General features: G+C 49.5%; 1 protein-coding gene across 4 annotated transcripts in view; it reads left to right on the plus strand.

Annotated features, from left to right (window-relative positions):
• Positions 1-15,019, plus strand: part of LOC115085947 (oocyte zinc finger protein XlCOF6-like) — a 1,095,473-nt gene that overhangs the window by 859,680 nt on the left and 220,774 nt on the right. The window contains exon 1 of one of the 4 annotated variants that reach the window (XM_029592505.1): positions 2,368-2,553. The exons of the other annotated variants lie outside the window; for them this stretch is intronic. Within the exon in view, the coding sequence (XP_029448365.1) occupies positions 2,530-2,553 (24 nt within the window). The 5' untranslated portion in view covers positions 2,368-2,529. Of the gene's footprint in view, positions 1-2,367; positions 2,554-15,019 lie in introns of those variants that run through there. 4 annotated transcript variants of the gene reach the window in all.

Raw genomic sequence — 15,019 nt, forward strand, 5'->3', positions numbered from 1 at the left:
CAGCCGCCTCACCACCAGAGGTCCCCCACGAGCATGCTCTTCTGGCTGGTCCACTCCTTCCTTCCTGTCTACTCTTTATCCCAGACTTTCCTTTATAACCCTGTTTAGCAGTTCCATTGGTGCTTTGGCATCGAGCTCGTCTGGGCTCCCTGCTCTAGCCCCTTCTGCCTTTGTGTGTGTGTGGGCCTATGGGCCTTCTCTGCCGTGTGTGTGGTGGGCCTACGGGCTCTCTGCCTTACCACTAGTGTGCCCTGACCCAGCCTGAACACTGACACTGCTTCCAGCCTTACTCTGCTCCTCTATCACCCTCATCAGAGACTTTCCAGCCATTCCTATCTCTCTCCACCTGGAGTCACTCCAGAAGGTGGTGTTCCCTACACCAGAACACAGCCCAAGCGTAACAGTATCTCCAACATATGGGGGTTCATGTCGTGGGTAACTCTGCTCAATATTCTTTTTATTTAGTGGGATAATGAGTAAGGGATTTAACTGTATTTCTTTAAATGTCTGTAGTATTTCCTCTCCCATTAAACGTAACGTATTCTGCAGTTCACCAGGCTTGCCAATGCTCAGATTTTGATGTTACAGGAAACTTACCTTACTAAGCCTGAACATGAGAACTTGAAGTTGGGTTGAGTAGGTGAAGTTTATCATGCTTCTTATAATTCATGAGGCAGAGGGGTCTGTACTCTAATAGCTAATCTCTGCTTCTCCGGGTGCCGAGATCTTTTTCTGATGCAGGTGGTAGATTTCTCTTACTCGACTGCTCTCTCTATGACACTGTCATTACCCTGCTTAATATTTATGGCCCTAATTATGATCACAGGGGGTTCTTCAAAAAGTTAACTGATCAATTGGTCCAGTTTGGGTTTGTAAATCTTTGTATTGGGACTGGAACATATGCCCTGATCCTGGTTTGGAGAAAACTTCACACCTCAGTACAGGGGGTGGTGGTTTGGGTGAGTTTCCGGACATCACTGAGGTGCTTGGTCTGTTGGACATGTAAGCATCACCCAGATGAGAAAGATTTCACTTTTTATTCACCTCGACACAAAATGTATAGAATAGATTATTTTATGTGCACACTCAACTTTTACCTGAGAGTCAAGGACAGTAAAATCCTGTCCTGTACTTTATCTGATCATCCCCCTGTCCAAATATCCATAGACCTTGCCCCTTAGATCTCATCCCTTCACTTGGCATTTAAATACATCCTTATTGGGGATAAGTTGAACTTAATGTAACAGGCTTCCTTGCGCTGCTGCCACTGGGATGAGGTCCACCGGTGGCCACATAGGCCTCCCTGTCCCTCTCTTTAGCCCTGCACCCAGGGGCATTGGCCCCCCTGTCTAGCCCCCGGTACACCACTGCCTGCTGCTTCTTTTGCCACTGGTGGACCCAATACCACCGGCAGCACTATGGGCGTTCACTTATTCAGCCGCCGGTGGGATCCAGTCCACCAGCAGAATGGGCCTCTCCCTGCTCCTGACACCGCCCCACCAGGTGTGCCGCCTTGTGTAATTGCATGGTTTGCACACCCGATGGTTCCGGGCTTGTATAAGTTTAGTCATCTCTTGCTAAGACTGGATACAGCTCTACAAGTTTTTCTAATGGCAAAGAAAGAGATGGTGTATTAACCTCAGCAGCTTGGAACACACAACTTACCTTCCTTAGAGAAAAATTATATCCAAATCATATTGCACTATTCCAAGAAAACAATTCACGCTTAAGTCATATTCCCAATTGGGTTGCTTTATTATTATTTTATTTCTTGTTATACTACCTTTATAGTTAAAATCAAAATAGTTTAGAAATTAAACTAGATCAATAAAAAAATCATATAGTACATACAAACATGTTATATACATTGAATCAATAAAAACATATTACAATAAAATAAAATACAAGAAATAAAACATTCTGATCCAGTTGACTAACACATAATGAATGCATTCATGATTCCGTCCCCATTGCTTGAACTTATGAATCATTCTTCAGTATTTGCAGATACATTTTTCACGCTTGCAAACATATTCATGTTTACTATTTGCACTGCTATATTAAGGAAGTTTCAGGGAGGGGCCACTGAGCAGTTTACTTGTATTCAAGGTTTCTGCCCTAGAAATTACTTTTCTGGCACAAAGGAGCCTTTACTTGGAATCTGGACCCTCTGGGCAGTGAGATAGCCCAGCAGGAGATCAAAACTCACTTCTGACCTACCAGCATTGTCAGGATTGCAGAAAACGAGGAAACTTTATTGGCAGGACAATTTGTACATTTTTTTTTACAATAGACTTCGTCCTCCGTGACATCATCAATGTGCACCGGGCAGGAAGAGGAGGAGCCTTTTCTGTTTCTAAGGGAAGAGCCAGCAAGGAAGGCGAAAAAGAGATTTCTGTCCTGCAGCCTTCGAGTTTCAGTTCCTTCTTTCCCCCAGCAGTTAAGAGGCAAACACTCACCTATTCCCCAGCCAGCGATAGAGCCCCCAATTCAGTTTCACTCCTAAAAGAAGCAAAAGCAGAGAGGAAAATGCGTGCGGGAGCTTCTGCTCAGGTAGGAGATTGTCCCCAACTTCCTGCCCTCTCTGTACAAACCCTGCTGCAGCTTTCTAACCTGGGATATTTTAGAGTCAGTCCTGGGATGCCTGAAATAAAACATTACTACCTACTTGATAATTTCCTTTTCCTAGCATGTAGCAGATGGCCTCAGGACCAATGGGTATAGTGTACTCGTGCTAGCAGTTGGAGACGGATCAGATTTCAATCTGACGTCAGCACCTAGTACATATACCCCTGCAGGAAGTGCAGATGCTCAGTATTTTTCCGTCTCCAAAGCAGTTAGGAGCTATCTGCACGCTCTTCAAGTGTTAGACCAAATTTAAAGAACAAATTCAAGAATAAATCCTACTGAAGACGAGCCCCGCACTCCTGCGGTGATACCCTCGGGTCCCTCCCCCAGTCGAGTTTCCCGAGGTGATTTCCATGGTCCCTCGGAGGTAAGAGCCTCGGTCCTGTGGCCGAATCACGGCAGGGACCTAGGCCCCGAGTGAGAGGAGTTCGGGCGCGGCTTAGAGGCAGCCTCGGTCCAGAGCCGAATCGCGGCTCGGACTTAGCCTCCCAGTGAGAGGAGTTCGGGCGTGGCTTAGAGGCAGCGGGTGCACCCCCTTGAGCGCGGCGGTGAAGGTTTTACCCTCTCCCCCCGCAGCCGGAGACCGCCCGGGACGAAACCGGGAAGCACTGAAGCAAGGTAAGGCATACATCTTCTATTAACTGGTCTCCGAGGATCGAGGAGGAACAGGTCTGCCCACGTGGAGACCCTCCAGGGAGGTCGCCATATTGCCCGCACTCTCGCCATCGCCATCTTGGCATTGTTCGCCGCCCGTTCGAGCGCACATCTTAAGCTAAGCGCTTAAGTTTAAGTGAGCGCATATTACAAGCGCCCAAATATAGTTGGGCGCATATTCTAAGCTAGGTGCATATTATAGGCGCCGACCGTTGGGCGCGTATCATAGGCGCCAATTGCTGGGCGCGTATTATAGGCGCACGATATCGGCGCATATCCTTAGGCGCACACTGAAAATTTCCGCGAATAAGTCACGCGCACTTTGCAAGGCGCTTATTTACGGCTTAGAGCACAGCAGCGCGCATATGTTAGAGGCAATGGAGCGCATAAGAACTTTCGCGTCCACAGAAGCGACCCCTCCAGAAATACGCATAAGAGCTCAAGGCCTCTGCCCAGCATGCCACATCAGAGCCGCACAGAGTGAGGAAGCAGACGCCATATGCGCACACTGTGAGGAGGCCCTGGGAGATCCAGGCCAGGGCCAGTCCCACCCAGGGCCCAGTGCTAGTTCCTCAGGAGGCACCCCGGACCTAGCAGGCCCCAGCGCTTCCATCCCCCAGACGGGGACCCCCCTGGATCCGGCGCCCCTCAACTTAGACCCAGCTTCAATCTCCTGGGTGGAGTTATTTAAGGGAATTCACGCATTTGTCAAGATGCAGTCTGAAACAGACAACCATGCCCCAGGACCCTCGAGGCCTAGGCACAGGCCCCCACCATCCAGAAGCCCCACCTACGGGGACACGGATTTCTCCGAGGAGGAAGTCGAACCCCTGGAGGAGGGTGAACTCCCCTCTGGCACAGAGCCGCACCGAACCATGAGATGTTTCTTCTCAAAGGATGAACTTCCGGACTTGGTATCTCAGTGCCTATCGGAACTGGCCATCCCGGACCAAGGCACCCCGGGGGAACCTAGAATGAACCCCCTGCTGGAGGGCCTGCGACAGACGTCCCGCCATTTTCCCCTCCTACAGGCGGCACAACAGCTAATTGACCTGGAGTGGAACGCGCCGGAGTCCTCATTCAAAGGGGGTCGAGCCTTAGCGGCCATGTACCCCCTGGACCCAGCAACCAAGGAGCTTCTGGCGTGCCCCAAGGTAGACACCATAGTTTGCTCGGTCGCTAAGCGCACCACCATACCAGTGGAAGGAGGAGCGGCACTCAAGGATGCACACGAACGGCGCCTGGAAGCCATATTAAAACAAGCCTTCGAGGTGGCAGCCATGTCTCTACAGATTGCGAGCTGCTGCACCGTGGTGACATGTTCCTGTTTATCCCAAGCCAGGAACAACACCCCGGGGGAGGACATGGAATCAGCACTATCATTCCTCACTGACGCGGCCTCCGATCTGGTACGCACAGCAGCCAGAGGAGTGTCGTCCACAGTGGCAGCCAGGAGGCAGCTCTGGCTGCGAAATTGGTCGGCTGACGCCTCCTCCAAGACACGCCTCACAAGAATGCCCTTCAAGGGCTCCCTCCTGTTCGGCAGCGAACTAGAGAAACTGGCTAACAAGTGGGGCGACTCCCCATTACCCCGTCTACCAGAAGACAAGTCGAAGAGAAACCAGCGTTCCTTCCCCAGGCCCACCAGAGGCAGAAGCTCTCAGTTCTTCAACCCTTACAGGAATAACTACCAAGCGCCCCGCCCCATGGGCAGGAACCAGTCCTTTCGGAACAAACCCAGCAAGAGGGGAGCCAGCTCGGGCTCAGGCCGCAGCCGCACCCCACAATGAGATTCAGCCGACTCATCCAAGGGAGGAAGCCATAGGGGGCAGGCTAACCCTATTTTACCGCAGATGGGTCGAGATAACTTCGGACAAGTGGGTCCTAGCCATCATCCGAGAAGGGTATTACCTGGACTTCCTTCAAACCCCTCCGGACAAGTTTGTGGAATCCCCCTGCCACGACCCCCTCAAGAGGGCAGCAGTGGAAGCTACCCTGACCAGGCTCCTGACCCTAAAGGCCATAACCCCAGTGCCTGCACGGGAAATAAATACTGGGCATTACTCCATTTACTTCATCGTACCCAAGAAAGAGGGTACATTCAGGCCCATCCTGGACCTCAAGTCGGTCAACCGACACCTAAGGATCCCAAGATTTCGCATGGAAACCCTGCGGTCAGTCATACGGGCAATACAGCCAGGAGAGTACCTCACATCTCTGGATCTGTCAGAAGCCTACTTACACATCCCAATCCATCAGGAACACCAGCGCTACTTACGCTTCAAGGTCCTGAATCATCACTATCAATTCCGGGCACTACCCTTCGGGTTAGCCACTGCACCGCGGACCTTCACCAAAGTAATAGTAGTGGCAGCAGCGACACTCAGGAAGGAAGGAATCCTCGTCCATCCCTACCTGGACGATTGGCTGATCAGAGCAAAATCACCGGAGGAGAGCCACCGAGCAACCAACAGAGTCATAACTCTACTGGAAAGCCTAGGATGGGTAGTCAACACAAACAAGAGCTCCCTACAACCATCGCAGTCGCTGGAATACTTAGGAGTCCGATTCGACACCAAGGAGGACAAGGTCAGCCTGACCCCCACGAGGAGATCAAAGCTGCAGAACCGACTCCAGACCCTGCTGAGCGCCACCCGTCCCACAGCATGGGATTACCTTCTAATGGCATCCACATTGGAAGTGGTACCATGGGCACGAGCCCACTTGAGACCCTTGCAGTGCTCACTTCTATCACGGTGGAGTCCACAATCCCAGAACTACACCGCACATCTACCTCTACCGACCAGAGTCCGGACCCAGCTACGGGGGTGCCTACAGACCAACCACATGAGCCGGGGATCAAGATTATCCTCCCGAACCTGGACCCTGCTCACCACAGATGCCAGCCTACATGGATGGGGAGCACACTGCGAAGAGCTAACCGCCCAAGGGCGGTGGAACAAAGACGAGTCGGGGTGGAACATCAACCGCCTAGAGGCACGGGAGGTCAGGTTAGCCTGCCTGCGATTTGCACACAGACTTCGACACAAAGCGGTCAGAGTGATGTCGGACAACGCCACCACGGTGGCCTACATCAACAGGCAGGGCGGAACCAGAAGCCAACAGGTATCCTTAGAAATAGCTCCCCTGATGACCTGGGTGGAAGCAAATCTCCAGGACATCTCCGCCGTCCACATCGCCGGGAAGGACAACATCACGGCAGACTTCCTCAGCAGGGAAAGTCTAAACCCAGGAGAATGGAAGCTGTCAACCACAGCCTTCAAGATGATAGTGGACCGGTGGGGGACTCCAGACATGGATCTTCTAGCAAACAGATCCAACGCTCAAGTACCCAGATACTTCAGTCACAGGCGAGATCCACAGTCACAAGTGATTGACGCCCTGGTACAGACCTGGCCACTGGGGACCCTTCTATACGCCTTTCCCCCATGGCCCCTGCTGGGCGCAATCATTCACAAGGTTCAGCGACACAGAGGTCTAGTTCTTCTGGTGGCCCCGGACTGGCTAAGAAGACCCTGATACGCAGACATGAGAAGACTACTGGCAGGGAACCCACTACCCCTGCCCCCTCACAGGGACCTTCTACAACAGGGCCCCATTCTCCACGAGGATCCAGCTCAATTCTCTCTTACAGTCTGGCCATTGAGAGGGCCCTACTGAGGAAGAGGGGATACTCGGGGGCAGTAATAGATACCCTTCTCCGAGCGTGCACGTTCTCCACATCGCTAACATACATAAGGATCTGGAGAGTATTTGAGGCCTGGGGCGAAGATCACAACATCAAACCACATGCCTCTACAGTCCCCATAATTTTGGAATTCTTACAGAATGGGCTTCAGAAGGGACTGTCCCTCAACTCAATCAAGGTACAGATGGCAGCGCTGGCATGCTACGGCCCCAGGAGCGAGGGCGACAGCATAGCCGCGCACCCAGACATATCACGATTCCTGAAAGGGGTCAAACATATTCGCCCACCTCTGAAGTGGCCAGTGCCCCTGTGGAACCTTAACCTCGTCCTGGAATTCCTAGCGGGACCCGCTTTCAGACCCCTCCGAGGCCTGTCTCTCCGTCTACTAACCCTAAAGTTGGTGTTCTTGCTGGCCGTATGCTCGGCCCGCCGCATTTCAGAGTTACAAGCACTGTCCTGCCGTGATCCATTTCTCAGAATCACCCCGGGGACCATCCATCTACGCATGGTCCCCTCCTTCCTCACCAAAGTGGTCTCACACTTCCACCTCAACCAAACCATCTCATTATCAACGATGGAAGGTTTGAAGAAGTCGGAAGAAGGCCAGTCTCTACGCCATCTCGACATCGGCAGACTACTATCCAGATACCTGGAAATGTCAGAACCAGTACGAAAGACGGACCATCTGTTCGGCCTTCACAGCGGGAAGAAGCAAGGGGAAGCAGCCTCACGGGCAACCATTGCTCACTGGATCAAGGAAGTCATCAAGGCGGCCTATGTAGAAGCGGGAAAATCACCACCTCTACAGGTCAAGGCCCATTCTACCAGAGCACAGGCGGTTTCCTGGGCAGAAACCAGAATGCTGTCACCTGCCGAGATCAGCAGGGCGGCAACGTGGTCCTCCATCCATACCTTTTCCAGATTCTACCGTCTGGATGTCCAGGCTCAGGAGGACACAGCATTTGCAAGAGCAATCCTAAGCGGACCTCGGGCAGCCTCCCACCCAGTTCGGGAGTAGCTTTTATACATCCCATTGGTCCTGAGTCCATCTGCTACACGCTAGGAAATGGAGAAATTACTTACCTGATAATTTCGTTTTCCTTAGTGTAGACAGATGGACTCAGCAGCCCACCCTCGGCTGCCGTCATACATGGTTGGTCATCAAATCAAGGTAAGCCATGTTTCCCTTTACATAGGGCATCCACCCTGCCGGGTGTCGACGCTTTCCGGTTGAGAATACTGGCGGTCTCCAGCTATAGTCAATCAACCAGTTCGAGTTAATCAAGTTAATCAAAATTAATCAAATTGTTAACGTTACAATCAATCGGTCAGTCACACATATATCTATAATGCTTTGCAAGGAAGAATACTGAGCATCTGCACTTCCTGCAGGGGCATATGTACTAGGTGCTGACGTCAGATTGAAATCTGATCCGTCTCCAACTGCTAGCACGAGTACACTATACCCATTGGTGCTGAGTCCATCTGTCTACACTAAGGAAAACGAAATTATCAGGTAAGTAATTTTTCCATTTCTTTAGTGAGGGCAGGGCAATTCCCACGAGTGGGTTATGTACCTCTGCCAGCAGATAGAGGAAAAACTGATGTTCATGGTCATAGTCCCGCCCCGATATTAGCCCGTCAGTATTCCCCGTCTTCAGCAGATGGTGGCCATGCATTTCCCTTTGAAGGATTGCCTTTGAGTAAAAAGAAGAAAGAAGTTGAAATATCGGACAGACATGTCTGTGTAGCACTTCTTGCCTCCTGAGGCGATACCGGGGCTGAGCTCAGGTAAAAGTTTTTTACTTTAAAAAAAATAAATCAATAAACAGTGAAAAGGAGAAAGGGTCTATTACCTCGGCATTCAGCTGTCCCACTCACGTCTCTGTGGAGTTCTGTGAGAGAAGGTAGTGCAGGCACAGCGGCTTGAACACTTGTTTGGCTAGGCCCCACTCCCAGGCTTTTTGGCATGTAGGTTGCGTGGTGATTTTGCACATTTTTGCTGCATGCTTGTGTGTCCAGTTTGGGCGTTCATCCTTCTGGATGCACACCTTGTGCTTCCAGTTTAGGCATTGTTCCCTTGCGCCTGGTTTGGGTGTCTGGTTGGATGAGCGGCCTAGGCGTGTCCACTTGTATGCACATTTTTGTGTGTCCATAAGAACATAAGATATCCCAGTAAGATAGCCCAGTATCCTGTTTCCTACAGTGGCCAATCCAAGTCACAAATACCTGGTAAGTATCCAAACATTGGATAAATCATAAGCTACTATTGTTTATTAATTACTGTAATAGTTTCTGGATTTTTCTTGTAGGAACTTATCCAAACCTTTTTTAAACCCAGTTACACTAACTGCTGTAACCACATCCCTTGGCAATGAATTCCAGAGCTTAACTATGCATTGAGTGAAAAATAATTTTCTTTGATTTGTTTTAAATGAGCTACTTGCTAACTTCATGGAGTTCTTCTATTATCTGAGAGAGTAAATAACCAGTTTACCTTAACTTGTTCAAGTTCTTTTATGATTTTTTAGACTTCTGTCATTTCCTATCTCAGTCATCTGTTCTCCAAACTGAACAGCCTTTCCTCATAGGGCAGCCGTTCCACGCCCCTTATCATTTTGGTTGCCCTTCTCTGCACGTTCCCCTTGGTATGGTTAGTCATTTTGGGTGCGGCTTATACGTACGGGTAATCTAGGTGCGAGCCTTTGCCAGTCTGCATGTTTACAACCATGGCTTCTGTGGCGAAGAAGCCAAAGCGATTATCCATTTGTGTTGTATGCCACATCAGGGCTATTCAGTCAGAGCTTTCTATAAGCCTGAGTGAGTGCTGCTTGGATGCTTGGGGAGATTTACCTCCTCCTGATTTTGCTGATAGTGGTCCATCTCCTCAGTCTAACGGGAGTAGGTCTAAGGGAGATATGATGGGGGTGTCCCCACCCGTGATCGGTCCATGGACAGAGTCATCAGTGGACACTAACTCTCACAATGTCAGGTTCGAGCCTTTGGGGCCTGGAATGGATGGTCCTTTTCCTGGGTAGAATTCTTCCAGGGGGGGGGGAAGTGACGTCATCCCAGCAGCATGGACGTCTGAGTCGAAAGCTCCGTTCCCATTCATCCTGCATCCTGCATTCAGCAATAAAAGCTATCTAACGGCGAATTTTTAATTCTGGACAGCATTAGGGGTTGTCTAAATCCCTGCAGATGCATCCCAGGAGGAAAACGGCGGATCTAAAAGCTTTCTCCTACGAACCGGGAGGTTCCCGTTTTGCGGCCTTGAGTGAGGAGCCTGATTCGGGAGCTCCTGAAATGGCGGACGTCAGGCCGCAGGCTGATTTGCCGGCTATCGAGGAGGCGACCGCCGGAAAAGATAAGCAACACAGTTTAGAGGCGTCCGAACCTACCAAATCGGATTTCCAACTCTGGTTTCGGGAAATACAAAGCGACATTAAGTCCATGCGCTCAGAAATGCAGGCGGCGCTGACAGAGTTTCGTTCTGAAATCGGAGATATTGGAAAGCGTGTGGAAGATGTGGAAGGGATTGTGGAGGGGCAAATGGTGGAAACATCGACCCTTAGGAAGGAGGTTGCGATGCTCCAACAAGCGAACGAGGAGATGCAACTTAAAATGGAGGACTTGGAGAATCGCTCTCGCCGTGCAAATATTCGGGTGAGAGGTATCCCCGACACGGCAGATTACGCTGATGCCACAAAGGTGGTCCAGAAAATATGTGAGACTATCCTTAATAATAGCTCTGAGTCAGAGGGGACCAGGGCTGGCGATATTATATTGGACAGAGCTCATCGGTCCCTGGGGGCAACACGAACAAATGTTCCCAGAGACATCATTGCATGTCTCCATAGTTTTAGACTGAAGGAGGCCATAATGCAACAAGCCCGCAAAATGGGTAACATCAGCTGGGACGGTCATAGTGTGACGGTATACAACGATTTGGCGGCGGCTACGCTTCAAAGACGACGGGAATTTCAACCTGTAACAGCGATTCTCCGGGAGGCCAACCTGAGATACCGATGGGTATATCCCATGGGCCTTGCTTTTACCAAGGATGGACGTACGAGATTTATCAAGATGGCGTCGGCTGCAGCTGCAGTCTTGGCGGCGGAGGGCCTGCACCTTCCGGAGATGAGAAACGGATTACCTAAACCGGTAGCTGCGGATCGACCACGGTGGCAGCGCAAAGGGACTTCGGACTCTCGTCTGCGCAGAAACTCTTCTGACTCTCATCTGACTGTGGCTGCCAGCTCCATGGCTAAAGTTCCTTGAACTGTCCTCCTCGCACTTCAGCCCATTTGGGCGGGTAACTGTTATTGTAATAATTGATAGAGGAGTGCCTTGGCTCTGATGGGAATGCATAATCTCATGTTCTCTGAGGGGGCAAACATGGAGTGAGTGGCTACAGGTTATTCAGCTCTTAATCTGATATAGTCGCTTTCAGTTCACAGAAAGTTATTTGTTTGCATTTGTGTGTATGGTTTTACGCTGTTTCTTTCTTATAGCTTGAAAGGATGTTGGGAGGGGAGTGGGAGACGCACTTCACCTCAGTATTCCCTTGTCAATGTTGTACTGGCAGGGAACTTGTGATGGGGAGGGGGGTGGGGGATACAGGGAGTGTGGGGGGAAGAGGGCGAAGGGGGGGGACCGGGGTTTTTGTTTCTTGGGGGTTTTTAGTTTTGTGGGTTTCTTCGTGGCAGGGGGGGGATGCTCATTAAGTCCCAGTGTGGAGTTATCTAGGGTCAGGCAGGAAGGGGAGAATACTTCAGAAAGAGGGGGAGGGGGCGTGGTTAGATATGATAATGTCAACTATTAAAATAGTGTCCATGAATGTGAAAGGCCTTAACCATCCAGCCAAGCGTCATAGTTTATTTAAAGATGCGCTTCGGATGAAGGCAGATATTATATTTCTTCAGGAGACGCATTTGCGTAGACGTTATGAGAATTTACTGAATCATGCGGGGTTCCCGATGGTACTTCTAGCTGCGAGTACTCCAAACTTTAAATACAATGGGGTTGGGATATTGATCTCCAGAGATTTGGTGGGGCAAATAAACTCAGTGTTTCGGGACCCAGAGGGACGTTTTATAATAGTGTCCATATATTTTCATCAGATATTGTATACTTTGGTAAATGTCTATAACCCTACCAAAATGCAGAGGGATACTATTCAGCGCATAGATGATCAATTACTCCTTACATCCTGTGGGCGGATGATTCTAGGGGGGGATTTTAACTTGGTGTGCGACCCGCGAACGGACTGCTCCACAGGAGTATGCCATTATGCCTCAGTGGATAGCAGAGCCTTTCATACCTTTATTGCAAAATGGCGCCTAGTGGATGTATGGCGGGAACATAATCCCACGGCACGGGATTACTCTTATTTCTCAAAAGCGCATGAGGTATACACCAGAATTGATTATCTGTTTGTGGATTCTTCCTTGGTGGGGGACACGGCAGATACAGGTATAGGTCAAATTACATGGTCTGACCATGCCCCTATATGGTAGTCCTTTCGTACTATCGGCTCCGATATTGGTCGTCGGTTTTGGCGGTTGAACGACTCTATTATTAAAGAAAAACAGGCAGAACAAGATATTCGAACCGCCATACAAGAATATTTAACATTAAATGACACAGGGGAGTCTACGCCAGTGGTGATCTGGGATTGTCTGAAGGCAGTCATCAGGGGCAAGTTAATTGCTATTGCCTCATACAGGAAAAAGGAAAAGGCTAGACAATGCAATATTTTGAGAGATAAACTTAGAACAGTGGAAGCGGCTCATAAAGCAACCCCTTCTAAAGCCTTGTTACGGGAACTCGGGGACCTCCGGTATCAGCTGCAACAGCTTGATGCTGCTGAGAGAGCTCATCAGCTAGATTTGGCGCGACAAACCTATTATGAACATGGTAATAGGGCAGGGAAATGATTAGCTCATGCTTTGAAGTCTAGAACAGCACAATGCCAGATCACTAAGATTAAGACTCCAGAGGGGGAAGTGACGACGGTGGGAACGGAAATTAGAGCGCAATTCAATAATTTTTTTGCACATTTATATTCTAGCGAACAGGATGCCTTCGAGGATAGTATCCGGGAATATTTAGATGGGACCTCATTGCCGTGTTTGGAAGCCTCCCTGACAGAGGGTATGGGTCAAGCTATTACTTCCGCGGAAGTGTTGGCAGCAATCGCAGAGCTGAAACCGGGAAAGGCTCCTGGGTTGGATGGGTTCACTCCTCTTTTCTATAAAAAATATAAGGACGTGTTAGTCAGACCTTTGGCGGCCATGTTTAATGCCTTGGGGTCAGGAGCGCATATGCTACCAGCGGCTAATGTGGCGGGCATAACGATTCTTCCTAAGCCTGGGAAAGACCCATTGTTATGCAGCTCCTATAGACCCATCTCCCTTATAAACATTGATTTAAAATTGTTAGCTAAAATTCTGGCCACTCGTTTAAAGTTTGTTATTCCTTTATTGGTTCATGATGATCAAGCGGGCTTTATGCCTGGTAGGATGGCGGGTGATAATATCCGCAAAGTGGTCAATATTATACATAGTGCTAAACAGAGCTCTACACCCTCGGTGTTATTTGGGATTGATGCTGAGAAAGCATTTGACCGGGTTCATTGGCCCTTCTTGTTTCAGGTGCTGCGCAAGGTAGGGTTGGGAGGAGGTTTTCTCACGTGGGTTCAAGAATTATATAGTTCCCCGGCTGCATGTATAAAAATAAATGGGGGATACTCTGAGAATTTTGAGGTGCAGCGGGGGACCCGTCAAGGTTGCCCGCTCTCGCCCTTGTTATTCGCATTGAGTTTAGAACCATTGGCCTCCAGAATTCGGGCCGCGGAGGAGGTCCAGGGGATCCCCATTGGGGAGGATATTTATAAGCTAGCGCTTTATGCAGATGATGTGCTGTTTACACTGGCGGACCCCGTACATTCTCTAGCAGGCCTATTACCTATTTTAGAGGCATATGGTAAGGTATCCGGGTTTAAGGTTAATAAAGATAAGTCGGAGATCCTGCCCATTGTCGTAGCACCATCTTTGCTCGCTCAACTCAAAGCCCAGTTTCCCTTTGTATGGGCCTCTAGATCAGTGAAATATTTAGGGGTATATCTTGGGCCAGAATACAGGGAGTTGTACCAGCTAAATTATGTGCCGTTGATTAAAAAGCTGGAGCTGGACCTGCAAGCCTGGGATAGACTTACTCTCACTTGGATGGGTAGAATCGCCGCTCTTAAGATTACTTTTTTGCCCAGGATTGCATATCTGTTTCAAACTTTGCCATGTTTGGTACCTGCTCTTGTGTTGAAAAAACTGCAGGTCAAAGTTTTTTCTTTTATTTGGAAACGACGGCCGCCGAGAATAGCTCGCGCGGTGTTGTATCAACACAGGTGTGATGGGGGACTGGGGGTCCCAAATTTCCTCAAATACTATATTGCTTCTCAACTTCGCGCAATGGTGGACTTCCATAATTATAAGGATGTTAAGCAGTGGGTACGTTTAGAACGATATTTACTAAAGGGTGCTAGCCCTGAAGACTGGTTTTGGGGGTTGGAGTCTATCCCCGCTGATTTGGATCTTAAATCCCCCTGTACTTATGTCACCATGTTGCTATGGTGGAGATGGAGGACACAGCTTATAGGGAATCGGAAATTTCTTCATTCCACTACCATACGAGGTTGTAGGACTTTCTTAGGTGGGTGGGCGGAGAGCACCTTTCAATTTTGGAGGAGTAAGGGTTTAATGACTTTGGGGCAATTGTGGTATGATCAGGGGGTTCGGTCCTGGGAAGAGATTCAGACTCTGTTTCGTCTGGGAACCGCTCAGTATTATGCTTACCTACAAGTGAGTCATTTCCTACTTTCTAAACAGGTGCGTCCAGATATGCTACGGGGGAAAACGTTACTGGAGGGCTATTGTACACAAGCACATTTGATCAGGGGAGTGATCTCTAAGTTGTATTCCTTATTAAATGGAGCGCTGTTGAGTAAGCCGAGCCATATAAAGGCTTGGG

This window comes from Rhinatrema bivittatum, chromosome 2 (assembly GCF_901001135.1).
Source record: "Rhinatrema bivittatum chromosome 2, aRhiBiv1.1, whole genome shotgun sequence".
Taxonomy (NCBI): Eukaryota; Metazoa; Chordata; class Amphibia; order Gymnophiona; family Rhinatrematidae; genus Rhinatrema; species Rhinatrema bivittatum.